The 27072-nt window shown below is 50.8% G+C and overlaps 1 protein-coding gene and 1 long non-coding RNA gene across 3 annotated transcripts in view; one reads left to right on the plus strand and one right to left on the minus strand.

Annotated features, from left to right (window-relative positions):
- The first annotated feature begins 519 nt into the window (after positions 1-519).
- On the plus strand, positions 520-25641 carry SLC22A5 (solute carrier family 22 member 5). Its single transcript, XM_045892375.3, has 10 exons — positions 520-1077; positions 7977-8080; positions 14359-14513; positions 15462-15633; positions 16802-16928; positions 18840-18940; positions 20649-20863; positions 22322-22504; positions 23772-23907; positions 24237-25641. The coding sequence occupies exons 1-10, from the start codon at positions 685-687 to the stop codon at positions 24322-24324; spliced, it is 1674 nt and encodes a 557-aa protein (XP_045748331.1). The 5' UTR covers positions 520-684; the 3' UTR covers positions 24325-25641.
- Positions 8616-27072, minus strand: part of LOC129046303 (uncharacterized) — a 30207-nt gene continuing 11750 nt past the window's right edge. Inside the window, exons 2-3 of one of the 2 annotated variants that reach the window (XR_008507342.2) lie at positions 13411-15749; positions 8616-8932 (exon numbers count right to left, since the gene is read on the minus strand). This is a non-coding gene — a long non-coding RNA (uncharacterized LOC129046303). Of the gene's footprint in view, positions 8933-9884; positions 12210-13410; positions 15750-27072 lie in introns of those variants that run through there. The other variant, XR_010413008.1, reaches the window with a different exon arrangement.

Below are 27072 nucleotides of genomic sequence, written 5' to 3' on the forward strand. Positions count from 1 at the left end.
TCTCCATTGGGGTAGTTAACGGTTCCGGTTTCAAAATAATCCCTGCCACTCTCACAAGGATGGGTGGTGTCGAGGGCAGCTAATTGGCAGGGAGACTCTGGGCCAGTCACAGCCTCTCAGTAAAAAGTTGGTGGGGGGGTGGGGGGACGGTATTTTTAATACTTGAGCCTCGCGCCCCGCTCTTCCACACCTCCCCTCCCCTGGCTCCGCGCTCGGCCAGCGACCTTGGTCTCAGACGCCGGGGCTCCGAGTCTCCCTGCCTTCCTTAGCCGAGCCAGGGCTACCTGGGCTGCAAGCTGGAGGCTGGGCTCGCCGAGGATCGTCCCGAGCCGGCCAGATCCCCCGCCAGCTGCCCCGCGCGAGTCCCAGGTGCGCGCGGCGGCCCGGCGCCCCCCCCCCCCGCCCGCCGTCACGCACAGCCCCAGCCCCGCCCCCCCGCCCGCGCTGCACAGCCCAGTCCCAGAGCCCGCCCCGGCCTTGAGCTCTATGTAAGGCCGGTCGCTGGGGCGGCGGGAGCTCGCGAGCCTGCTCTAAAGATCTTTCGGCGGGTCCTGCGTTCGGTCGCGAGGCGAGGGCCCGGCGCGCACGCGCACGCGCACGCGCACACCCTGCCTCTGCCCCCGCCCCCGCGCGGCGCCGCGTCCTTCGACCTCGGGCGGCGCGCCGCGGGCCGCTGCAGGCGGCATGCGGGACTACGACGAGGTGACCACGTTCCTGGGCGAGTGGGGGCCCTTCCAGCGCCTCATCTTCTTCCTGCTCAGCGCCAGCATCATCCCCAACGGCTTCAATGGAATGTCAGTCGTGTTCCTGGCCGCCACCCCGGAGCACCGCTGCCGGGTGCCGGACACGGCGAACCTGAGCGGCGCGTGGCGCAACCACAGTATCCCGCTGCGGCTGCAGGACGGCCGCGAGGTGCCTCACAGCTGCCGGCGCTACCGGCTCGCGGCGATCGCCAACTTCTCGGCGCTCGGGCTGGAGCCGGGGCGCGATGTGGACCTGGAGCAGCTGGAGCAGGAGGGCTGCGTGGACGGCTGGGAGTTCAGCCGGGACATCTACCTGTCCACCATCGTGACCGAGGTGGGTGTCAGTCCCCGCCCGGGGACCGGAACGTGGGGAGGACCTTCGCACTCCACCCCACAAGGTGCACGCTGGATGCTGCCCCTCTCTCCCCCAACACACTACCCACCTCCGAGTGGGCGTCCTGCAGGCACCACTTTGCGAAGTGACTTCTAACCAGACCGTGCCCCTCATAGCACGGGTGTCCTGCTGGCCACCTTGAAGAGGGAGTCAAAAAGGCCGTCGTGGCCCCTGGTAGCTATTCTACGACTCTGAATAGTCAGACTTTCTAGATGGAGGTGGGAGTGTTGAATGGAGCAGAGCCAGAGCTTGGGCCACCGGGCTGTCAGTTTTTCCTCTAGTCTCTTGGCATCTGTTCAGAGAGGGCAACACTCCTCTTCTTTCTTGAAGAACTTTTAAAGCTAAAGGAAGCATGTGTATAAAATTGTCACGGGCTCCCTTCTCCACTTACTCTTTCCTCACCCACCCCCACCCCAAAATGGCAATCTGGTCATACCCTATCAGGAATTGTTTACCTTTTGCTAATGGTTAATCATCAGAATTTTAGGGCCCATGCATCTGAAGAGCCATTCAGGGTGACTTGTTGGCCTGGGATGTTTTAGAGTATTCGAAGGCAGTGTCGTTGGTCAGATTTACTTAAAGCATACAACTTTTTTCATAGGAATTGTGTGTGTGGGGGGGAACTTCTCATTTCGCAACCCCTTGGATTTTCCTTTTTGGGTGGCTTTGTCTGTCCCCTGGTGACCCTGCAGCCATTGGAGCTACATGTATGGCTTATACATGTGCTTTGCATCTTACTCAGATGCTGGAACTCTCACTCTCTGGAGTCTCAGCAGAAATGAGCTAGCAGAACAGTGAAAAGAGTCCTCTACAGGCACCACTTTCTCGGAGTTCAGGATCAGAGATTCACGGATTGGGAAAGCTTCCTGGAGGTGGCAGCCTGTCTGAGTCTGGGGTGTTTAGCTCTTCAGATGCAAAGACGGGAGCAGCAGGCAACAACCTAGAAGGAGGGAAAGGGCTAACAGGTAGGGCACGCAGGTCCTGGTATGGCATCAAACCCTCCTGGAGACAGGGGTCCTGAGGCCCCTCTTATGTTTCTTCTGGGGGTGTCACCCTTCAGGAGAATCTCATCACTGCTCCAAGACTCGTGTGTGTGTGTGTGTGTGTGCACGTGCGCACACACGTGCATGCACACGTGCTCTCTCTCTGTGTGTTTGGACTAGCATGTGTCCCACACATACATGTAGTAGGAGTGTGATATGAGTCCCACTGGGATCTTTCAGCTGGTGACATCATTCCTGTGTCCTTAGGCATTGTTTTGCCTCACAAGCAAGTCTGTCACACTCCTGGAAGCCAGTGAGAGTTGTGGAAACAGAGACTGTCCCTCAGGTTGCTGGCAGAGGCCACCAAGGAGAAGTCATACTTCATGACACAGGAGTCCCTGCAAATTCTGCTTCCGGCTGCCCATGGAAGGGGAAGACAGTGAAGTCAGAAGAAGCTCATGGCATCTTTTTGGGTTTTACCCTGACTTCTAGGTTCCCTTGGCTTACCCTAGTCATTTGCTCTTGCTTCACCGCCCCCGTGCTGTCTTGGGCTGAGGCTGGTGGTGGCACTGATGAGCTCCTAGAGGTCGGCTCTAATGGAAGGGTCCTTGAGCAGTGACGACGTTGCTGCTAATGTCAGTGTTTCCTTTTTTGCATTTAGCCTATTTATTTAGCTGTCTTAGCAGTTTCATAAGAGCTGTGTGCCCTTTTACCTACTTATAGATTGTCAGCCTTTGCAGGGAGGCGAGGTTAATACATTACTTAGGCTTTTGTTTTGGGATGCCGGAATGCCTGACTCTTAAAAGTTCGAGGCTGCTTGTTCCTCCCAGGTGAATGGTCACCGTTGGAAGTTACTGCATTAACATTCTGATTTTCTTTCAACCCGGACCTGGCCCGCTGACCACTGCAGCTAGTCCTGTGTCTGCTGAATGTTCAAGCCTGCCTTCTGCTCCGGATCATAAATAGAGGTGTTTATAAGTACATTGGTATTGAATTCTTCTTTGTTTTTCAACAGAAGATGAAAACTATAGGTCTCCTGTTTGATTTATTTTTCTCTTTGTTGAAGTATGTACGTGTAGTACTAAACTTTGTGGTAGTTTTACGTCTTGGCATCTCCCTGACATCATGCCGGATAAAGACGGGGTTACCTAGGGAAATTTTTGTTGAATGTATTAATGAACAATTTAAGAAATGTTGTCTGAAGTTTGAGAGCTAAAGAAGGAAAGGACAGTTTAATTCATAGAAAAGAAACTTGGGCCTGGTCAAAAAGCATCGACTGAAATATTTTAAAGAAAATGTAACCACCCAGCCCACAAACTGTGCCTTGCCCCTAAATGGATCTGCAACAAGGTGTTGGGATTGGCGGAGAGGAGGTGACACTATGAGGTGAAAGGGAATGTTTTGGGAATAGTTTGGTGGTCCCCGTGCTTCTAGGCTGGCCTCTTCCCCAGCCCCTCATTCATGCCTGGAGTACTAGAGAATCAGCCATGCCACCTGGCTCCAATCCCTGAATGCTTCTTGGCCCAGGACTGTCCCCTCTTCAGAAACCTGGGTGATTTCTCAGGCTGCCTGGGCTGCCTGGTTTTAGGTGTCTCCCTCGCCCAGCTTGCAGCCAGAAAGATTCTTTTAAAAACTTAAAGCTCTTCTGGCACCCATGAGTTGGGGTCCCTTCATCTAAGACCTGGCAGTTGTCTGTGTCCCTTGCTTCTCTCCTTTCTATCCTTCTCTGAAGCCTCCTCCCCCAGCCCATAGCAATATTCTTACTCACTCCTTGTCCTGGAAAGCCTCTTTCTCTGGACTGTCTTTTCTGTCAGTCTTCTCTCATGTACAGATAATCTTGGAAGATAGGAGAGCTCCCACTGTGATTTCAAGCCCTCATGAAGGAACGTGGGAGGCAGGGCTGGGCTGACTTCTTGTGGAAAGACCTGGAGCTTGTGCCTCACTGTTAAGTCTTTGCTGACTGTCTCACCTAAGGGAAATGCAGACCCTTAAGGCCTTGCCTTTGGAGCTCATGGCAAGCCAGAGAAATCACTTGCGGGGTCCCTGAGGCCCCTGTGCACACACGGTCATAGCAGGCACATCTGGCCATGAATGGTCTGGCTAGCTGAGAACCAACGCCCTGGGTCAAGGTTCTTAGAGCTGACACAGGGAAGAGGGTGAAGGAGCAAAAAAATTAACAAATAAATAAAATCTATCCTAGAGATTGAAGTTCAGGGTTCATCTGTGTTTTGAGCAGCCAAGCCTAAGGTCCAAGCCCAAAGGATACTATAGTATTGAAAGTTAACAGCCCTTTTATTCATCTTTTCCCTCACTCACCTATGTACCAAACAGCCTCTCCTCTGCAGGGCTCTGCCAGGCATTCTAGAGGATATAGCAGCAAATTCTTTGTCTCCTTGCCCTGACCACCTTGGGGCAAGGATCTGCCATTAACTGCAGCAGCGGGCAGGACAAAATGTGGGTAGGAAGACATGGTATTCAGTCACAGCTGGTGCTTATCAGGGTGTTCGACCATCGATGCGGTCAGGCCAGGTACATCTCTGGGAAGAGCTTCTGCCCTATGGGCACAGACCCTATCTTTTTTCCTTCCAGCCAGTTCACAAGGAAGAACATTTAGTCCCAGGGAACTACATCATCTCTCTCCATCTCATAACTGAGAAGCAGCTCTAATTAGATAGCGTGTACAAGAGACACAATTCTCTCTCTTCTTAAAAATGTTAACAGTTTTATTGAGGTGTAACTGACATAAAATAAATGGCCCAGAAGTGAAGTGTACAATTTGAAAAGCTTTGAGAGAGAGAGAGAGAGAGAGTTCCATGAAATCATCACCACTAGAGAGGCACATTTCTGACCAGGAAGGATGGCAAGTAGAGGTTCCTTGCCAGAGTGGCTCCCAGATTTTTTTCAGGTTGTGCCCACTCTCAAAGCTCACCCAGCTGAGGGGTCACAATGCTAGACTCATGACTTGAATCCTAAACCCATATGTTTAGTTCTAACTCTGAGACTTGTTATCATCAGCCAGTACAGCCCACATAGTGAGTGGAAGCATCAGTGAGCTAGTCTGTAGCTGCTTTAGTCCTGTCTGGGGAGCCAGGAGCTCAGTGGAGGAACACTAGATTCCTTTGCCTATGCAGCAAGCCTTGGGTGCATAGCTTGGACTCCATGGGCTTCTCATCCTACCCCAAATCCTGGCCCCACTGCAATCCATTCGGTGGTTGACAGTAAATGAGTGTCTTGGCTGGGTAGGATGGTCTGTGCCTGCACTCATGTTCATTTTTTGAGACCTATTATCTCTCCTGGCCCTACCCACAGGCTCCCTGTGGCCAGTGGGAATGAAGTGTTAACTCACGTTGCTTTTGGAGGTCCCAAAACCAGGTCCTGAGGATTGTTAAGAATCACCAGTGGTGAGGGCACCTGAGTGGCTCCGTTGGTTAAGTGTCCGACTCTTGATTTCTACTGAGGTCATGATCTCAGGGTCATGAGATCAAGCCCCACGTTGGGCTCCACACTGGGCGTGGAGCCTGCTTAAGTTTCACTCCTTCCCTCTCCCTTTGCCCCTCCCTTTCAAAAACAAACAGACAAACAAAAAAACCCAATTGTCAGTGGTGGATAGAGAGCCCGGGTTACTCCAGAGAGTTACACGTTTGCCCAGACTAAGGACCGGCTGGACCCAGTGGCGGGATTGAGGCTGCCAGCCCTGGGGAGAGGCTCTGAAACCTACCCCAAGATGAGCGTGGCAGAGACCTTGTCTGCTGCAGAGCATAGTCTGTCCCGGTTTCAGGTAGCACCTGGCCTTGTCAGCCCAGAATTCCCTACCAGCCTGTACTGGGGGACCTGACGTCAGGGGAGGGGACTGTAGAAGCCCCTGTGGGTTTGTAGTCCGGCTGAGCTACATGAGTCCCCAGCCCTCGTGAGAGTCCTGATGAGAAGCTGGCCAATGAGAAGCAGCTACTGACCCTTTCTTCAGTTTTTCATCTCTGTTGCTACAAAAATTAATGCATGCTGGCTGGAAGTGGGTCTCCTCATAGTAGCTGTGGTAGCTGTAATCTGGCCCCGAAAGTTCTGCCTAACCCTCTACCTAACACCAGAGGCCGATAACCCCATCACCACGTCCTCCAGCTCTGACTCCCTGGCCACTCCCATCCTGACTTTATTTATTTATTTATTTATTTATTTGACAGAGAGGGAACACAAGCAGGGGGGAGGGGCAGAGGGAGAAGCAGGCTCCCCACTGAGCAGGGAGCCCGATGTGGGGCTCGATCCCAGGACCGTGGGATCATGACCTGAGCTGGAGGCAGACGCTTAACCCACTGAGCAACCCAGGCGTCCATCCCATCCTGACTCTAGCAGCCATGTCTGTATGGGGGCTGCCCTAGGAGCACTCACCCTTCTAGAAGGGAGTTGGTGTCTTCTTGCTAGCACCACCGAGGCTGCAGGGGGGGGGCGGCTGTAGCCTGAGTACTCAGGCATTGGTGCTCCAATGTTCTTGCCTCCTGCTAATCTGAACTTTCTCTAGATTTGAGTTTGAGATCTCTACCTCTTCCTTGTGGAGATTCTCAGCCCATCCAAGGTTTATTCCAGAGTGAAGAGCCAGCTGTGTGGCTAAGTGATCCTTACCGTTAGCTGCAGGGATTCTTCATGTCCACCCTGGGGACTGCTTCCCACCCCTCTGAGGTGCCCGGAGGCTCTGTGCGCATACCGCCCAGCAGGGAAGCAGATTTGTTTTTCTCTCTGTCACTGGCCTGGAAGAAATGCTTTCTTGGAAGCCACACATTCCCCCTGCCTCTGTGACTGGGGAGCCAGTAGGCTCCACAGAGTGTAGGCCAGCAGCCTGGCACCAGGCAGGCCAGGGTCTGAACTCTCTGGAGGGCAGCCTTCTTCGTGATTACTGAGCACCATCTCTCTGTTCTGGGAAACATTTTTCTGGGAACCACCAAGCTTCTTGTTTTGGCTTTTCTTCCCTTTTTTGGCTCCTTGTTAGGCTGGGGTGACCCAGCATCTGAATGTTCAGCTGCTTCCCCCCGCCTGCAGACCTCTTTTCATGGGAATTGCACATTGAGAGCTGGAAACTCGAGCAGTGCAGCCTGTTCCATACCCGCATCCCTGTTTTATACTTGGGGGAAAAGGCAAAATGGGGGGGAAATCTTGTCTGACGTTGGATAACCAGTTAACAGTGGAGTAGAAGCTAAACCCAGTTTCTTGACTCCAGCTCAGAGCTCTTGGCTGTAACTGGGCCTAGTGTTGTGGTCACAGCATCAGTGATCCCAGCTGTAAATGTCACCTGAGTGTCCCACGGCTCATTGGCTCAGAGTGGGGGCCCAAACAGAACCGCAAGAACAGATCCAGATGGTGCATCCCAGGCCCTCTGGCCTCAGTCCCTTGCTGGATGCCTGGACTCTTAGAGTCCCAGAGCCCTGCTCTAGAACCATTCCTGTACCATTCCTGTCAATGGTCTGAAGCCCACTGAAAGGGTACCCTGCCCCGTCCACAGCCCTGGGCTCCCCCTGGATTCTTAGAAGCAACCATGAAAGGCCTCACCTTCTCTTCTCCTGGATTGACAGATGGGCACTGTCCTTGCTCTCTACCTATCCTCCCTTCTCCAACTGGTAGCAAAACAATGGAGCTGAAAGCTATGAAAATCAGGATGGGAGGGGGCCCACTCTCCCTGTGAGGGGGAGAGCTCTCTGCTTTGCTGTCCACACAAGCCTTTCCCTGCCTGCATGAGCGCATGTACCCATGCGATAATATAAACAGAGCCTGCAGGGATATAGGATATTCTCATTTCATTTTCCAAGAGGCCATAAATTTAAAACATTTAACAAAAGAAGTGAGTGATACGTCTCTTTGCTCCCCTTACAGTGGAACCTGGTGTGTGAGGACGACTGGAAGGCCCCACTCACGGTCTCCTTGTTTTTCGTGGGTGTGCTGGTGGGCTCCCTCGTTTCGGGGCAGCTCTCGGACAGGTAAGGTGGGTGTCTCTCTGCTGCAGCTGCAGGGGACCACAGCACCAAGCACGGAGCACGTATGTGCCTGACTCTTGGCTTTAGATGGTAGTGCTCTCTCAGCATGGGGCCTTGTGTTTTAGAAGAAGAGGAAGCGGTGTCTATAGTGTAGATTCCATACCAAGTAAAGAGAGCCAACAACTTTTTCTCCCTCATTCTTGCTGAGCAGAACAACCTGAGCTAAGTGTATCCATCATCCAGTTGACCAGGAAATATATCATGATTCACTTCTTGTACCAGCCTGTTGGCCTTCCCTAGGTGACTCTTTCATGGGAGAGGTAGACACCACACACACGCAGATGAACTTTGTTGACGATCTTAAGGCCTCCCGTGAATGGCCACCTCTGTATTCCCCAAACCGTCATTCTCTCTGCATGATGAGAGGGGATCTTACTGGCCAGTAGTAGTGTAATGGGCAGAACTCTTGTGTTCACAGGGCTGCTGCCCCTTAGCTTACAGCTTGTAGCACCTACTTGACAGCAAGCAAGACATGTACTGTTTTGACTTATAAGCAGGTTATTTATATAATTCCAAGGCTTTTAACTCAAAAGTTCCTTTCATGGCTTAAGGAGTTCATCTACTCTTGAAATTATATGCAAAATTTTAGAGATTGTATATGAACATTTTTTTTTCTGGAGAAAGGTCCATAGTTTCCGTGAAGTTCTCAGAGGGGTCCATTATGTGGTATCTTCCTACCCCAGGGCTCCAGGGTCTGTTGGAGAAGCCCACGGTGAGAAGAGTAGCCTTCACCAAGGTCCTTGGCCGTACTGGATCACCCAGTGGAGTCCCAGCATCCTCCTAGCTGGTTGGGGTCTAATAGAGAAGTTCAGGATGAGAATGTCATCCTACTTTAAGAACAAACTTATATTATCCCGGAGCACAAACTCAGGTGATGTCCTGGCATGTTTATCTCTATAGATTATTGTCTTTACCTGAGAATCCATTCCTCATGAGAAATATATGCATTTCTCACTAGATTTGTGTTTCCCAAGTATCGTCTAGCCATTAGAAAAGTGACAAATTCTTGCAGTCACCAGTGAGCATTTAAGAGTCAAGTAGGCCATGACCACTGATTGACAGTTCTAGACAAGCCTGAGCCACGTGCCCTTTCAGGGGAAAGACCTTTGCTTCCCGAGATCCTTAATCTAGCAGCAAGCATCAGTTGATTACTTATATTTATCTAACAAACATATAGCACCTAACATATGCCAGCCACCCTCAATAAGCACTGTACAAATTTAAAAGAAAGAAAAATAATCCCATCATAACCCTATGAAGTAGGAAGTATTATTACTCTCATTTTACAGGTGGGGAAAATGAAACCCGGAGGAGTTAAATGACTTGCACAGTCCCAAAGCCAGCAAGTGGCAGAGGTAGGATTTAGGCCCAAAGAGTCTTGACCCTCTGTTCTCGGGCCATGCTCTCCTAGAACTTGCCTTCTAGCAAGGCAGAATGTATTAAACAACTAATTGAGGGGTATACTTGTCCTTCGTGGTGTATGCAATACAGAGAAGAAGTACAGGATGCTAAGAGAGGGTCTGATGGAGGAGGCCTGGAGAAGCCGCCATGAGAAGGTGAAGTATGTGCTGGGAGTGGAAAGAGGAATAGAAGTCAGCCAACAATAAAGGGGTAGAGAGAGGAAGAAGCATTGTGGGCAAAAAAAGCTGTACTTAAGTAAGCCTCAACTCAAGAAGAGGCAGCTCACTTTAGAAACTGGGAAAAAGTCCTCTGGGGTGGAGGTGTGGAGAGTGATAGAGAGGAAGCAGGTGAGGCAGGTGGAGGCCCAAGCAGAAGAGCAGGCCAGGCTTAGCTGATGATACGTAGGAGTCTGTGGTTTAGTCACAGAGCAGTGGGGAGCTACTGAGAGTTTTATAAAGCAGGAGTACAGCGTAATCAGATTTATATATTTTTAATGATTATCTGATAACTTTGCAGAGAAAGGATTAAAAGGGAGAAAGAGGGGTTGTGGAGAGACCAATTAAGAGGCTGTCACAATAATTTATGTGGGAAATGATGATGGTTTGGACTAGGCTGACAGTGGTAGAAATGGAGAAGAGAGGTAGGAGATCCAACCAACAGGACTTGGCTGTGGGTTGGATGTGGGAAGTGAGGGGAAATTTTGGGCCTATACAGCGGAGCTGATGACGATGCCATTCTCTAAGACAAGGAACTCTGGAAGAAGATCATGTTTGTAGGAGAAGATGCAGAGCTCAGTTTGAATGTACTGAATTTGGGGTGACTAAGAGTCCTAAATGGATGAAGTGAGCCTGCAGTTGGATGTGTGGCCCTGGTGTTCCATGAAAGGTGTAGGCTGGAGAAATACATTTGGGAATTGTCAGCTCCATAGGACCCTCAACAAAGCATCCGGAGCGTGGAAGAGATTGCCCAGAGCGAGTGTAGAATGGGAAGAGGGGCTGCCCAGGATGGAGCTTTGAGACCTTCCAGGTGGGCTGCTGGGAGATCCCTGTCACAGGGTTGAGTGGCAGCTGAAAGAGGAATTTCCTTGATGTGAAAATCAAGGAGGAGGTGCCCCAAGTTCAAAGTTGAAACTCAGTGCATTTTTCTGGGTCACCTCTGTCATGGGTTAAGCAGACCTTCGTGGGCTAGCCTGAGAACCTGATTACCATGAACACGGTGATTGTATGAGGAAAGTGTTTCATTTCCACAGATCTGATCCCAGGGAAACACTAGAAGCAAAATTAATGAGTATGTTGAGGACCACCTTAGTCTTCTGAAGGACAAGTACAGTGTTTTACAAACCCTCTAGAAATCTCATCAGCAGACTTCTTTTTTTTTTTTTTAAAGATATTATTTATTTATTTGAGAGAGAGAGAATGAGAGCACGAGAGGGAAGAGGGCAGAGGGAGAAGCAGACCCCCTGCTGAGCAGGGAGCCCGATGCGGGACTCGATCCCAGGACTCCAGGATCATGACCTGAGCCGAAGGCAGTCGCTTAACCAACTGAGCCACCCAGGCGCCCGCAGACTTCTTTTAAGTAGGGCATCTAAGTCAAGTAAATGAAGTAGCTAAAAGTGTGGCTGTTCTGGCTGAGGCCCTCCCTTCAGCTCCCAGCATCACCCCACAAGCTTGGCGACACCCCCTTGGAAGGCGCCGGGCTCCGTGGGATGGACAGTTTCTGATCTCATTATTTCTAAGTAAGCTGGCTCAAAAACCTAGGCCAAACAAATGACCTCAGCAGTAGATTCATACCTCAGCTTGTCTGGGATATCCACAGTCACTTTTCGTTTAGGGCAAAGATCAATAAGCCTGAAATTCAAGAGCGGTGAAAATAATCCTGGGCGGTCACCACATTTTATCTGACCTTACTGAATTGCCGTTTTGTGCATGAATTACAAGAGGAGCACAGCCCTGGGAAGAGGTAGACTGGTACTTACTGTTTTTGTAAGCACATGTGTGGTTGACATTTTGTTGACAGACTTTAAAAGTGAGCATTTCTGAGCCCAACCCCAGACTGGGTTGCTAAGGACTGTGCTCTGTAAGGATTTGCTGGGTCTTTCTCTTCCTTACCGTCCATCCCAGGGAGCCCGTGGGAAGGGAAGGCATGGGGAGCGGTCACGCCTGTCTCCCCTGTGGGAAGGGACCTTCCCTTGGCTGGCGTGTTGGGCGTGCTTGTTATAGAATAATGCAGGGCAACTTGGTCTCTTTCTGGACAGGGTTGCTCGGCCTTGGCACCGTGGACATTTTGAGCCAGAGAATTCTGTGTTACGGGACGCTATCCTGGACATTTTAGGATGTTTAGAACATCTCCAGCCTCTACCTGCTAGATGCTAGTAGCACCAAAAACAAGCGAAAAACCTGTTTCAGGGGAGAGAAGCACCAGACTCTTTAACATGGCAACAGGGCCTTCTGCAGCTTGGTCCCCACCCAACCCCTGCGGTCTCATGTTGAACGCCTGACGCCAGTGATGCCGGCTGCTATCTGCGCATGTCTTCATGCCCCCTCCAGCCGCGCTTGTGTGTGCTCTTCCCGGCATTCCCCAACCACTCCCGTGACCTTCCTTGACCGTGAAGGCCAACTCAGGGTCCCCGGTTTATATTGCCCTGCTTCCTTGTGCCTTTTCTTCGTAGCACCTGTCAGAAATTGGTAAATAAGAGGTGTTACCATAGGTAATGTTGGTCCCCTCCACTATACAGCGAATATCATCAGAAGCTTTGTCCCTATCGCCTACTCCCCCTCCTCAATAATGACTTCTTCTTTGGGCCTTATCTCAGTGTCTGGCCATCAGGGAGACCTTCCCTGAATGCCCACGTCCCCAGCCCCTACTCCCAGGCCAGGGTAGGTTCCTTGGTCGTGTCTCTTGTGAACCTGGGCACTGGTCCTCCAGTGTGCTTGTGTCAATGTGTGATTGCACGTTCAGTAGTCTGGTGGCTTGATGACAATATGATTCCTGTCTTACCACCTGTAGGCTCTAAGCCCCTTGTGGATAGAAACAAGAGTTTTGGTCTGTGTTTTATAATTCACCTGTATCCCTAGTGCCTAGTATATAACTGAGGTTCATATATACATTCATTGAGTGAAAATGGGTGTCAGCCAGCCCAGGCCACAGTAAGGCGGAACCTGCTGGGTTGAATGAAGTACATTGACTTGTTTCTCCCTATGACACTATCTTTAAAACAGATGAAACCCACAAAAAAGCCAACATTTGTTTTTTTTAAAGATTTGTATTTATTTCTTTGACAGAGAGAGATACAGCGAGAGAGGGAACACAGCATGGGGAGTGGGAGAGGGAGAAGCAGGCTTCCCGCGGAGCAGGGAGCCCAACGTGGGGCTCGATCCCAGGACCCTGGGATCATGACCTGAGCCGAAGGCAGACACTTAACGACTGAGCCACCCAGGTGCCCCAAAAACCAACATTTAAAAAAAATTTTTTTAGGGGCGCCTGGGTGGCTCAGTCGTTAAGCGTCTGCCTTCGGCTCAGGTCATGATCCCAGGGTCCTGGGATCGAGCCCCGCATCGGGCTCCCTGCTCCGCGGGAAGCCTGCTTCTCCCTCTCCCACTCTCCCTGTTTGTGTTCCCTCTCTCGCTGTGTCTCTCTGTCAAATAAATAAAATCTTTAAAAAAAAAAATTTTTAATGAACACATATAGAAAACCACACAGAACAAATGTGTGGGTTGATGAATTATTCCAGGGAAATAACCTTGTAACTACCACCAAGTCATGAAAAAGAACCTTGCTGGCCACCAAGGAGCCCTGTGCACATGTCCCATTCCAGGTACCACAGCCTTCCCTGCCCCCCCCCCCCCCCCCCCCGCCCATAATTAACCACCAACCTGGCTGTTACAGTAATCACTTGTGGGGTTTTTGCAGCTTTATTATCCAGATGTGTATCTTTAAACACAAGTTTAGTCTTGCCCACTTAAAAATTTTTGATAAGTTTTTGTGGGATTGATGAAGGGATTCTTCCTCCATCCTTTTCTTTGCCAGACACTTTATCTTTTGCACCCAGGGCTGTTCCACTGCAGAATTTCCCAGGCTGGATTTTGCTGGTTGCATACTCATGGTGCAGTTCAGTATCTTCCTCCTTTCTCTTCGTTTCCTGCAAATTGGTGGCTGGATCTGGAGATTTCATCAGATCCAGGCTCATACCCCTTAGCAAGACTAGGAATCATGTTAATTCAGTTGTCTCTTCAAGAAAAGACTGTTAGCAATCACTGAAACATAATGCCCCAACATAATGCCCATTTATTGAGGAATATAAAATGTTGATATTCTAATTTTATCACTTCTTTTTCATTTAATAGTTGGAATACTTTTATAAAATGATATTTTCCCTCATCCATTATTGGTTCCTGTTCAGATACTTTACATAGGAATTTCAGGACAAGTGTTTCTTTCCCTCTATTTACCAGTCTTCATTTAAAATGACTTGTTTCTTTATCATCCTCCAAAATAAACCAGTCCTTTAAAAAAAAAAACCATTATGAATATATGGATTTAAGTATAGTGAATGCATTTCGATGCCTTGCAGTCATTATCGTAATTCTGGCACTGTCATGAGGGCATCCTAGTGCCTGGGCTGCACACTGATCCTGGGGATGGCAGGGTGGGGGGGCGAGTAACAGGCCCAGTACTGGGGACGGGTACTGTCCGTGCCATGTGCCCTGGCAGCATCGTCCATGACTCCTCCCTGGATGGCTCTGGGGAAAATCCCTCTTGGTGGGGCCCATTTCTGCCACCTTCTCCCAGCTGGATCTCTGTCACTCTCTTTTCCTTCCCAGGTTTGGTCGGAAGAACGTGCTCTTTGTGACCATGGGCATGCAGACGGGCTTCAGCTTTCTGCAGGTCTTCTCGAAGAACTTTGAGATGTTTACTGTGCTGTTTGTCCTTGTGGGCATGGGCCAGATCTCCAACTACGTGGCAGCATTTGTCCTGGGTATGGCCAACAAGTTGGAGTTGAGTACTTGATCCTGTGTTTCACCGTCACCCCACCATCCACTCTCTAGAGATGGCCGTGGTATCCCTCAAGGGGAAGTGGTCGTTAGCAACACCAACCAGGGCTGTGTGGTGAACCCAGTTTGCCCAGCCTTGAGTCCCCAGGAGCACAACAGCCTGAGTTCCAGATCTTTTCTGGTCCCGTTAGTATTCAATAGCCATTTTACTAGAATTCACCCAAGATCATCAATGAAAAAACAGGACCTTCCCAGGGCTGAGGTTGTTAAGGAAAGATAAAGACATGATATGAGGAACAGGGACCACGAATGGCAGGCTCGTCAAGGAAGAAAGCTGCCTCTTCTGCAAAGCATTGTGTTCTCTGAAACTGGCAAGAATGAATTGATACGAATGGACTTGAGTCTCAAGACCTTAAGAGTTTTAATTCCGAGTACACACTGTGGGGCTTTGGCTTATTCTCACTCAACAGTCACCAGTCTCACTGTTTGGAGGAGTCTCACTCTAGCTTATTGGTCTTTGGGTTCCTTGGGTTGTATGTTGAAAGGACTATTTCTTTCTCTTCACATCCAGTAGAATAATCTTTTTAAAAGAATATTTCCTTGAGCCCGCATGTGTGTCCTTCATGATGGCTTCCCCTTTCATAAATTCTTCCTCACGTGAGGATTACACTTTGAGGCCTCACATGGCATCTTTAGCATATGGCTTGGGGAAAGTGATGAAATTTGCAAGGCGGAACCGTCCCTGGGAAGCCTAAGAGGTCCCAGGGGGGCACCCCCAGCAGGTGTTCAGCCTGCAGCAGGTTCAGAATCCCATCCCTCCCTAGGGCGGGGCTGCTCCCTTTCCTGTATGTTGAGAATCATACAAGAGAAGATGAGTGAGGAAATGACCTAAACGAAAGGACTAACATGCCTCCTCCCTTGTTTTCGAACAGGAACAGAAATTCTTGGCAAGCCGGTTCGTATTCTATTCTCCACGCTAGGAGTGTGCATATTTTACGCGTTTGGCTACATGCTGCTGCCGCTGTTTGCTTACTTCATCCGAGACTGGCGGATGCTGCTGCTGGCGCTCACGGCGCCCGGGGTGCTGTGTGTGGCCCTCTGGTGGTGAGTGTCGCCTGCGCCCAGCCGTGCCCAGCCGCGCCCACCAGCAGGTGTCTTCTGTTCGGCCTTCACTGGGGGGGCAGCAGCAAGCCGCAGAGCCGTACCCGGGCCTCCAGAGCCTGGAAGTAGAAATTCTTTGTAAGTCACTTCGGAACGCTGTCTCCACACTCAGAAGAGCCGAAAAGAAAACAGCACGCAATCCCCAGACATCAGCAGACTTGTTCTCAGGCCTGTGCTGGGCCGATCGACGTGCAGGGAGGGGAAGAAGTAGCAGCCGAGAGCTGATGGGGTCTAGCCTGACCTTCAGGAAGCTATGGGACTGACAAGACAGCTTAGGCCCCGGTTCTGGTTGTGTGTTCCTGAGGCCCCAGGCCACAGGTGCTGAGAGAAGAGGGAGAGCACTGGAAGTGAGAGTCCTCTGGCTAGCTTCACAGAGGAAGCCAGGCTCCACAGGGGCCTCCAAGATAGAGGAGTTAGGCAGGCAGAGAGGAGGCCTTCCTTACCAAGAGAGGGAACACAGCAGAGGGGCTGAGGTGGGAATCACACCTTGCAGGTGGGGTTGTTGAAATCACAGCTCCCCTCAGAGCTGAGAGCATTTCAGAGCATAATGGGAGAGGACACAGAGCACAGCATGGGTCCTGGTCATGACCAAAGGGCAGGGGCCATCGAGTGAAGTAGAAAATAAAGATCCACAAAGTCTCTAAGTCCCAGGGGCTTTGATAAACATATGTAGGGGGTCTGACAAGTCACTTGGGTGGATCCGGGATCGGGGAGTGAGGAAAAACTACAGGCTAAGAGGCCAGTGCAGAAGCTTCTGTGGATGCTGGGGCCAAGCAGGAGAGTACAGCGGGGCAAGAGAATGGGCTGGCCTCCACCCACCGCAGAAGCCAGGCGTCAGGAGCCCAGCTTGTGCCTGTCTCTTCAGAGTCCAGCAGGTGGCACCACCACTCTTCAGAAATGGAGGTGGCCAGCCTGAAGAGGAATCCCAACCTGGTGTACAGGCCCCTCTAAATTTTGTGCACTCCAGGGTACTCAGAAACTCACACGTTGGATCATTAGTGGGTATGGTGTGAACCATCTCTTTGTTTGGACATTCCCCAAACCCATGTTTGGTTCTAAAACCCCATTTCCCACCTCCACATAGGCTACACCTGGCTCCTTGTACTTCCAGGTTCATCCCTGAGTCCCCCCGATGGCTCATCTCTCAGGGACGACTTAAAGAGGCAGAGGTGATCATCCGCAACGCTGCCAAAATGAACGGGATTGTTGCACCCTCAACTATCTTCGAGTCAAGTGAGGTAAGCACTGCAAGGGAGCTGGTGGGAGGGTCTCAGTGACGATGATTTTAGGACAGCACCATGCAGGAGCCCAGCCCTCTCCATGCCCAAGCCCCAGCTGCCCCCGAGCAGGCCCTGTTAAAATTCACAAGTTGGGAAGAAGGCACCAACTGTCTAACTCTTCACCTTTCCCGTGGGTTTTAAGTTGTCATACTTTATGTAATTCTTTTTTTTTTTTTTTAAGATTTTATTTATTTGAGAGAGAAGGAACAAGAGACAGAGAGCACGAGAGGGAGGAGGGTCAGAGGGAGGAGCAGACTCCCTGCCGAGCAGGGAGCCCGATGTGGGACTCGATCCCGGGACTCCAGGATCATGACCTGAGCCGAAGGCAGTCGCTTAACCGACTGAGCCACCCAGGCGCCCTATGTAATTCTTTTCTAGGCAATCTTATTATAGTTTAACAATTAATTTGAATAACACTCTTTCTGAGTAATAGGCCTTTCGTGAAGTTGGCATTGTGGGAAATCACTGTTTCTTATGTCTTATGTGGTTTCTCATCTTAAAGAAAGAGAGTACGTAAAATATGAAGCAGAAATAGATTTGGGGTTAGAAATGTTCAGTCTCCTTCCACTCACCAATCGTTAATCATTGCATATGCTCTTGAAACCAGGTCCTTCTGATATCTGCCCCTTCCCCCACCCCATGCCTCTTGCAAACCCTGTTCTCATGCACCATGAGTAATTTCCTGGCTCTGCCTGATTCCTGGGTCTTGCTTCTCCTTCCTGTTCCCTCTCCCTCCACCCGCTACAGGAGGCAGTTTTCCTTAGTCTCCTGACTACCACAGGAGGTTAGAAGTTGTAATTGCTGGCTGATGGGCCTTTGGAATGTGTCTCTGATCTGATGGGAAGACAAGGGACCGGCTGTGAGAACGGCCACCAGCCGTCGTACTGAAGTATGTGTGCAGAAGGAACATGAGAGATGCTTGGGACTCGGGATGCAGACCCAGGGCGTAGGAGAGGGAGCCCAGTTACTAGAGGCATCAGAGAAGCTGTGGCTTGGGCCCTGCTGGCCTCACAGTTAAGTGCTGGCTCGGCAACAGCTCCCACTCAGCATGTCCTGGAAGGGGCTTTAAAGCACAGACATCAGGGTGAGGAGGAGGTAGCAGGGAGGGCTTTTAAGTGTGGTGGCCTTGGTGGCTTTTCAGTGGGGGGTCAGTCTGGGTGAACCCAGAACCCCACTGGCGTCTTTGAGGAAATGAGGCTATTTCAGGGACTCCATTAAGTCAAAAGGTGACCTCCTGTTGAACTGCTAACTCGAGAAAAACAAACTCCAAAGCTGGGTTTGCTTAAGAAAGCAACATCAGTGTGTTTAGACGTGTGGTTTATTAATGTTCTTGGCTGTGCCAGATTTCATAGGAAGTTACTCTGGGTGAAGCTGAGGTCAATTTTCCTGTTTTTCTATCTGAAATTTTTTTCCTTGGAAGTAGACCAGTAACTACATGGTATGAGGACTCAAAACATAAATTCTTTTAAAATATCAGATCAATAAACTACACAGCCAGTTTCTCTCTCTGACCCAGAGGGCAGGGAGCCAGCCTTGGGAAGGAATGCTCAGAGGCCTCCCTGGAATGTGGACACTGATGGAGGCTGGAGGTGGGGCCGAGAGGGAGCTGTCGGCTTGGGCCTGCATCCACCTTGGCTGCCTCCCCTGAGGGACTGGTCACCTACTTTTCCTCCTTATTCTCGTTCACTAATGGGTCATTGACATGTCCTGGGGAAGCCTTCCGCAGCTCAAGATACACTCACCGTACTTTTCTTTTCAAGAAAGAAACAAAACACTCGCCAACTCGGAGACGCAGGGTTTTGGGTATATTATGGGATCCCCGAGTCTCCAACCTCTCCCTCCCATGCCCTTGTCATATCGTTCGTGCAGCTGCAAGACCTGAGTTCTGAGAAGCAGCCGTCCCACAGCATTCTGGATCTGCTCCGAACCCGGAATATCCGAATGGTCACCGTCATGTCCATAATTCTGTGGTGCGTAAGTGAGACCTACCTGAAGCTTCCAGACAAAGCATCTGGCAGTGGCTGCCAGGCCTCTCCTTTGCAGATGTGTCTCAGACCAAAACTGAGAGCGTGTGTCATCAAAAAGTAGAAAGGATCTTCCTTGCAGTGAAAGAAGTGGGCATATCATAATCTGAGCTAGTTGGAATCTCAGAAAAGGAGTATGAAATCTGTTGGATTTGGGGGAAGCTATGGAGTCTTTGGGGAATCCTTCCAGGTCCCGAGGCAGATCCTTGGTCACTGTGGGCCCTAGTTTGTTTCTGTCCCCTGTTCCTCAGACAGTGACTGAAGAAGACAGGGAGGCTTTTAAGAAGGATCTAAGTGAAGCCATTATGTCCTTTCCACTACAGAGACTGCTAAGTACTGTCTGGAAATGTGGAAGCAGGACATCCTCCCTCTGGGATGTTCACAGACTGTCCTGGAGGCAGGGCCATGGCCTAGACGTCCTCCTCAGGCTCCTTCTAATGAGGCATTTTGCCAAGTGTGTCAGGAGGACGCTTGTGAGTTACCAGAGAGAGGGGACAGAGCCTAGTGCCTCAGTAGCATTTGCTCAGTGGCCAGACCCTTGGGATTCTACAAGAATACCTGAGCCTGCTGGGTGACAAAAGCAGATTTCATCTCCGAGTCCTTATTACTAGAGTCATCCAGCTTTGGGGCAGCCAGCTCTTTGTCTCACCGGGGGATACTGTGAGTCACCCATTTCTAAGGAATGGCCCAGGATCCCTCCGGGCAGTGCATCACCCTTGCGTTGCCCTCAGACAGGACCAGCATTCAGCCTGCACCACAGACTGGCAAGCCTGCGATGAGTCACCTGTTCTGTGGTTCACCCAGGTGCTCCTCCAGCTCTGGATTCCCCAGGGACTCCTGGACATTCCCTTTCCCCTGATGGTACCAGCTGTGGTTTCAATGTGCAGATGAACTCAAAGCCTTCTAATCCATAAAGGTCTGGTTTGCCAAAGAGGGCTGGTCATCAGCAGAGAGAATGCCTGGTAGGGACAGGGTCCAGGCCTGGGACGCCGGGAAGCATGCAGATGAGAGATGACATGTCCCCACCATTGGGAGCCCCTCCTCTTCTTCACGAGTACAGTGGGGTTGGGGTCCGCCGCCTCTGTCCAGCCTCCTCCTGGCTGGTTGCCACAGACTGAAGGTCTGCTGGGGGGGTCTTTCTTCAAATGTTTGACCTAATTACTGTTCCTTATTTTATCCTATGCCTCCAGTCCTGTCACACTCCACTCGATACCGGCCTCTGCGCTCATTCCCTCCCTCCTTCTGCAGTTGCTGGATTTGGGGAGGGTCAGAGGGTAGGGAAGTAGCTTTTGTAGGTGCTTCAGTTAGGGTTTTTAAAGCCAGAAGGCAGGTTGGAGGCTGTTACTGGGCTTGCGGGGTGGTTTTCAACAAAGTAAATCTGTCTGAACTATATAAGCCTTTTTGCTGGGACACTGTGTTGGGAATGCTCTGATACTGCTCTGGCCCAGAGTTAACATGGGGTTGGGAGGAAATTCTCAAGAAGACTTCTTGAGAAACTCTCAAGAAGTCTTCCCAAGAAGACTCGGGGTTAAATCTGCTCTCCTCCTGGTAAGGATAGTTTTGAATTTCCTGCAGTAATTGTATTTTAAAAGTTGTTCCGGTTGGGAGGCACAGGGCTGCCGCCTCTCCAGCTTCTCCCTGTGCTCTCTTTCAGGATGACCATATCAGTGGGCTATTTCGGGCTCTCCCTCGACACTCCGAACTTGCACGGGGACATCTACGTGAACTGCTTCCTTTTGGCAGTGGTTGAGGTCCCTGCGTACGTGCTGGCCTGGTTGCTGCTGCAGCACCTGCCCCGGCGCTACTCCATGGCCACGGCCCTCTTCCTGGGCGGCAGCGTTCTCCTCTCCGTGCAGCTGGTGCCCCCAGGTAGGCACGCTGTGCATCTGCGGCCTGGGGCTTTCGCGAGCCCCTCATCCTCTACCAGGCCGTCTCCCCCAATTCATAAAGAAAATAAAATCATGCTATGACAGCTCACTTGCATATCTGCATCCCTCACCCCCAAAAAATAAATAAATAAAATAATCAAGAGAAAGTGTCTCCTGGGACCAGACACAGGTCATGGTCAGGGCTTTGGGGGAGTGGGGAGAGCAACCATATAGGGCTGGTGGTTAATGTTACTCTCTGCCCAAGTTAATGAGTGTGTACGTGTTTTTCTCTGCAGGGGAAGGGGGAAGAAAGAGAGCCAAAGCCATGGCATTTTAACCTGGCCCTACTTTAGTCATGTATATATTCAGCGAGTAGCTCCAGAGTGCCTCTCTGGGCTAGGCACTGTGCTTGGGGCATGAAGTAATGACGCAGAAGTAAACAAGTCGGGCAGAACCCCAGGCCCTCCTGGAGCTCACACTCTAGTTGAGAAGACAACAGACAAGTAAATAAAATGCTTAATATGGTGCAGACTGGGTCACCTTTTATCATACCAGTAAAGGAAGTTTATATAGAGCGGTCACGGACAGTGGCCCTGAAGAGGGGGCAGCGGAGCAGAAACATAGATGAAATAAGGGGGAAAGCCACGAAAGGTCTCCAAGTAGAACGTTTCAGGCCGAAGAAACAGCAGAAGCAGAGAGCCTGAGGAGGAAGTGTCTGGCGTGTCTAAGGAGGAAGAGGGAGCAGGAAGAGATGAAGGAAGGGAGAAGGGAGGGGCCGGGAACAGCATGGTTCTCACAGGCCACAGATGGGTGGGAGGTGGCCCTTTTCCACAGTTCATAGGACAGCGGGTGGACCCTCCTATTCCATCATGGTGCCCAGAGCTGTCGTACACATGGGTTTGGGGGTGATCGTGTGTGGGCCCCTGAGCCTGGCAGCCCTGTGCCTGGGAACAGCCCCCACTGCAGCCTGGCAGGGGAGTCCATCAGGGTACACACAGAGAGGTTCACCCCAGAGCAGGGCAGCTCGGAGGATCGTTCCTGGGGATCTGCTGGCCTATGACTTGTTGAGGTCTGAGTAGAGGGAAACTCCCATTCATCCACAGGTCCTTCATTAATTCCACAGTGCATGCAGAGTGCGGTTCTGGGATGCCACCTGACCCCTTGACAGGCATGTCTTTAATGACTTGGGGCCTGGGACAGCTTTACTTGGGCTGTTGAGGGCTCACCTTGGTGGTCTGTAGGCTGAGGAGAAGGACGTGTCCTCACATAGCTGCGGGTCCCAGCCTCCTCTCAGTAATCAACTTGGAGGGACATCTTGGCTACAGCCACTTATCCCACAGTAGGACATCAGACTGTCCCCCACATCCCAGAAAGGAGAAAGTATGTTTGCTTCGGGCACCCCCTGGTAGCAGCGTAGCGTGAGTTGGTGCCTTCTACTCTCTTCCCTTTTCCTCTCCAGATTTGTATTACTTGGCCACCGTCCTGGTGATGTTGGGCAAGTTTGGAGTCACTGCTGCCTTTTCCATGGTGTACGTGTACACGGCTGAGCTGTACCCCACCGTGGTGAGAAACATGGGCGTGGGGGTCAGCTCCACCGCGTCCCGCCTGGGCAGCATCCTGTCTCCCTACTTCGTTTACTTCGGTGAGTGTTGGGGGCTGAGGGCACATAGGAGGGTGAGGTGCAAGCACTGAAGGCCCTTACTGTGAGCCATGGGGGCCCGTTACCAGCAAAGCCGGCACCCACAGCAAACGGGACCCGTCTGGGACCAAATCTGTGCCTGGAGAGGCACGTGTCCAGGCACACTGTGGAGGACGCACTCACTTGGACGTGGAACACAACTTACAGACCAGCTGGAAATGGAGGAGATAAGCAAGCAGAGAGTTGCGTTTCCGTTTTAGCCATCCCAGGCCTTCCGCCAGAGGATTTGGTTTCTTTATCCTAAGAAACTGCATGGTGGTATCGGGAGCCCGTGTACTTAATTGGAGAAATTTCTTCTTGGAATCAGAGTATAAAAGGAACACGGAGGGAAAGATGGCTACTCAAGAGGTCTAATGGGCTGAGGATTATTGTCATTTGGAGCACTTTGGTTTTATACTGTGTATAAATCCACCTTGTGCCCTTTTTTTTGAAGATTTTATTTATTTATTTATTTATTTATTTATTTATTTATTTATTTATTTATTTATTTGAGAGTGAGAGAGGGCAAGAGTGCAAAGCAGGGGGAGTGGCAGGCAGAGGGAGAGGGAGAAGCAGACTCCCTGCTGAGCAGGGAGCCCGATGTGGGGCTCGATCCCAGGATCCTTGGATCATGACCTGAGCCGAAGGCAGACGCTTAACAGACTGAGCCACCCGAGCACCCCTGCCTTGTGCCATTTTTATTCTTACTTGAAATTGTTTCCTTGTGGCAGCTGATGTTCCTGGCACGTCCCTCGCCAGCACATCTTTGGGGTGGGCTGGCAGCCACCTTGAGAGTACCCAGAGTGTGTTGTGAACATATTACATGGATCTGACAAGCAGAAACACCATATCTGGCCTAAAGGCAAATTGAGCAGGTTGTGACCCAGCTGGAGAGGTGGAGGAGTTATTCCTGTCCCTGGATGAGAACCTTGAGTTCCGTGGAAACCCAGCATTGGGAAATAGGAATAGTAATCACAGCTCAGCCCCATCCCCCCCAGTCTGCACCCCTTCCCTGCACCGTGAGGCGCTGCCTGACCTCTGGGCACCTCTGTGCCAGGTCTGTTCTGAGACCTGTCCTGGTGCCAGAGTCCAGTCTGGCAGCTCGGACTGTGGGAGAAGCCAAGGCCTAGGAGGCACGTGGTCTCTTTAGAGTCCTGGGAGCACGGAGGGAGGGAGGGAGACCAAGTCTGACTGCATCCCTGGCGGGGTGGTTCTGTCTACTTTGCCATAGGTGCCTACGACCGCTTCCTGCCCTACATTCTCATGGGGAGTCTGACCATCCTGACAGCCATTCTCACCTTGTTCCTCCCAGAGAGCTTCAGCACTCCCCTCCCGGACACCATTGACCAGATGCTAAGGGTCAAAGGGTAAGGTCGCTCTGGGTCGCAGTGTTGACGCCCGGGGTCCGGGCCTGGCTGAGGATTCCCCACAAACTCACAGACATCGGTCAGGAATGGCAAGGTGCTTACAGACTGTCCCGTCTGGTCTGACGCAGGCCACCGTGTCAGGGTGAACCTCACAACCACTACACCTGCTCTCGGGTGGGAGAGACCAGGAGAAGCCTTTCAGAATCTGCTCCAAGATGTTTTTTTCCCTTAGTGAGATAACCTCAGGTCTGGGTTTTGTTTGTCTGTTTAGAGACTGGTAGACATCTTTAAAGATTTGTTACTAACATTGGTTTTGCTTGTTTTTATAGCATAAAATACAGGCAAACTCCAGGCCACACAAGGATGTTAAGAGATGATGAAGAAAGCTCCACAGTCCTTAAAAGCACAGCCTTATAACACAACCTCCAGTGGGTGGGGTGAGGAGGGAAGACTGTCCTGTCAAGAAGCAGTTGTGTAGACACTGAGTCCTTCAGCAGGGGGTGCGGAGGGGGGGTCTCTGCTGTTCATTATGTTGCCCCTGTGTCTGACTTGCTCCTGGCTGGACAGCCGGACTCGGGCCGCCTCTACTCCTGGAACACAACCTTCCCTCCAGACTGACAACTTGAGATACACCCTGACGTACGGACTTGGTGAACGGTGGATGGGCGCTTCCTAAGAAGTTAACTGTTCACCAGGACCTGTGGGGCCTGGAAGAATAGGAGAGGCACCTGCTAAACTTACATGTTAATTTCAGACCTCCTGAGAAGACTGGAGGTCTCAGCTCCCACCTAACCTCCTCCTTTTTCCCTCTCGTGGTGCACTTTAGAGGAAAAGACAGAATCGCACAGGGAATGTGATTTCTCACCCTTTCTTAGTCACAGGGCACATTAACTGGGATTGTTGCTTCCCCAGGCAGGAGAGCACAGATCTGCGGAAACCTAAAGGTAATTACTGTGGAGGGAACCGAGCAGATTCAGAACAAGGGCAAGTGCATTGATTTGTGAGCTCTTGGACCACTCAGTGTGACTGCTGGGTAGACTTGTTTACATCTGATCCAAGCACTGGGCTTGTTCAGGCCCAAACAGATGCATCACCAAGTCTCCTCTTCTCGTTTTCCACCGTGGTGTAAATCCCATCATCTAGCTACTGTGGTTTCTGATGTATGGCTGAAGGAAGTCTGTCAGTGAGAAAGGGAGACAAGCAAACTCATCTCTTTTCTCAAAACTATAACGTAGAATCTACTGTGTTTTGTTTGTTTGTTTGTTATGTCTTTTTCTGCTTAAGTTATTTGCCCTTCAGAATAGATTTAGGAAGGGCTGGTTCCCAGCCTCCTGGTCTGTGTCTTTGTGTTTTTGTGTTTTTCAACCCAGGATCCCTCTGGCGAAGGTGTGCGCTTGCTGTTCGTGCAAGGCCTTATCAGCCTCAGCCGCTAGCACCTTCTCTGAGTGCCAACAATGCCGTCATTTTCTGTGCTTCTTTTGTGATACCTAATCATGGGGAAAAATTACAGAGAAGAAAGTCAAACTGTGTTCACAGTCTTTCAGCGCTGCTCACTTCAGTCGCGTCACGTTGGGAGATATTTTGTGTTCGGTGTAACTGTCTTTTATGATTATGTTACCATGGTACTCCTAAAGCATATGCCTCACCAGGATAAAAACCGTATTTTGTGAAAGCTCCTGAAGTGCCTTGGGAAATGAAGATGTTTTCATAAATAAAATGATTTTTTAAATAATAGCAACTGCCTACCACCTTTATTTCCACAATTTGGTGAGTCAGGCCGCACCATCGCCTGACTTTGGTCTGTGTCAGCTTGGGCTAATTCTAGCCGGGATTGGTGCTTAGTGCCTAAGGCTCAGATTTAATCCCCGTGTGCTAGAAACCTTCGCTCTGTGAATCGACTATGGACAGAGCCAGCCTTCTTACACAAGTGTCTTAGCCTGGGTTCCCCCGAAAGCAGGGCCTCAGGCCAGCGCTTCTGTGCAGGTAGGTAGTATATTTGGGAACAGGATTCCAGGGAGCAGGAATAAGGATGGGGGGAGCAGGAGAGAGGGAGACCCAACCCGAGGATGCACTATCAGTGCTATGGGCACTGCTCCAGCCAGCCAGAACCTCCGAGGAGCCTTCTGCAATGTATCTCAAAACTGATCTGCCTCCTGGGTAAAAGGGGAAGCATTTATATGTTGTCCCCGCCTTCCCCATCCATCAAAGGCAGCCCCACAGGCGTCCGCTCCCCACATTTCCAGGTTGCCCCTGTGTGAGTTCCGAGCCAGGTCTTCCCTCTGGGTAGAAAGCAGGAGGTGCTCTATCGCAGACCAGAGGTGAGGCCCTGTCAGGTTGCGCATCAGGGAACATGGTCAAAGCTTGTGTGAACTGGGTCACTGCAGCAGCGGCTGGAGTAAGTGGTGGAACTGGGAAGACTGTGGTTTGGACACAGTCCACAAAAGATGTATATATAAAATGTGCCACAGGGCAATTTGAGGTAGAACATACAGATGGACCCGGGTAAACAGCTCCAGTGTCGGACAGATAAGTCAAAAGGCCTGTTGCATAATATAACACGCAGCGTCTAACTCAGGTGGGAAGGAAGGAAGCTCATCTTCTGTAACCCTGTTGGCTTCTCCACTCTCCTCCAACCTGGTTCTGTGCCAGGTTCCCGATTAACTGCCTTCACGGTGACTCCAGAATATAAATTACCATCCTGCCTGCCCTTTCTCCTGTTGCATGAATGAACAGTTTCTGAGTTTTCTCTCTTATTCTCAGTGCTACTGATGTCAATCATTTGTGGCCTTCTGGGGGCCAAAATCATAACTACCTGAACACTGAGAGCTCTTCTTTTGGCAAGGCAATAGCCCATGTCACTGCTTCTGGGGCTGAACCAAGTAGCTGAAAACGCATGCCCTCTGTCTGGACCTGCTGGGCCTGTTTCTAGCAGAGCCATGGCTTTGGGAAGACTAACCAAGTTATCCTGACCAGGGATCTCCTCTCAGGGAGAGAGGGGTGAATAACCTGTAGTCACAGGGGTCACTTGTGCTCAGTTAATACCCTTCAGAATTAGAAACCAGGCTACCCACAGAAATACAAAGGGCAAAGCAAATGAAGTGAAGGAACAATTCAGATTTAAAAAATATTAAGTGTTCTGCCACAGATAAAGATGAAAGCAAGAGT

Source organism: Mirounga angustirostris, unplaced genomic scaffold, assembly GCF_029215605.1.
Source record: "Mirounga angustirostris isolate CCGP_5_RB_7025 unplaced genomic scaffold, mMirAng1.0.hap1 SCAF_7, whole genome shotgun sequence".
NCBI classification, from domain to species: Eukaryota; Metazoa; Chordata; class Mammalia; order Carnivora; family Phocidae; genus Mirounga; species Mirounga angustirostris.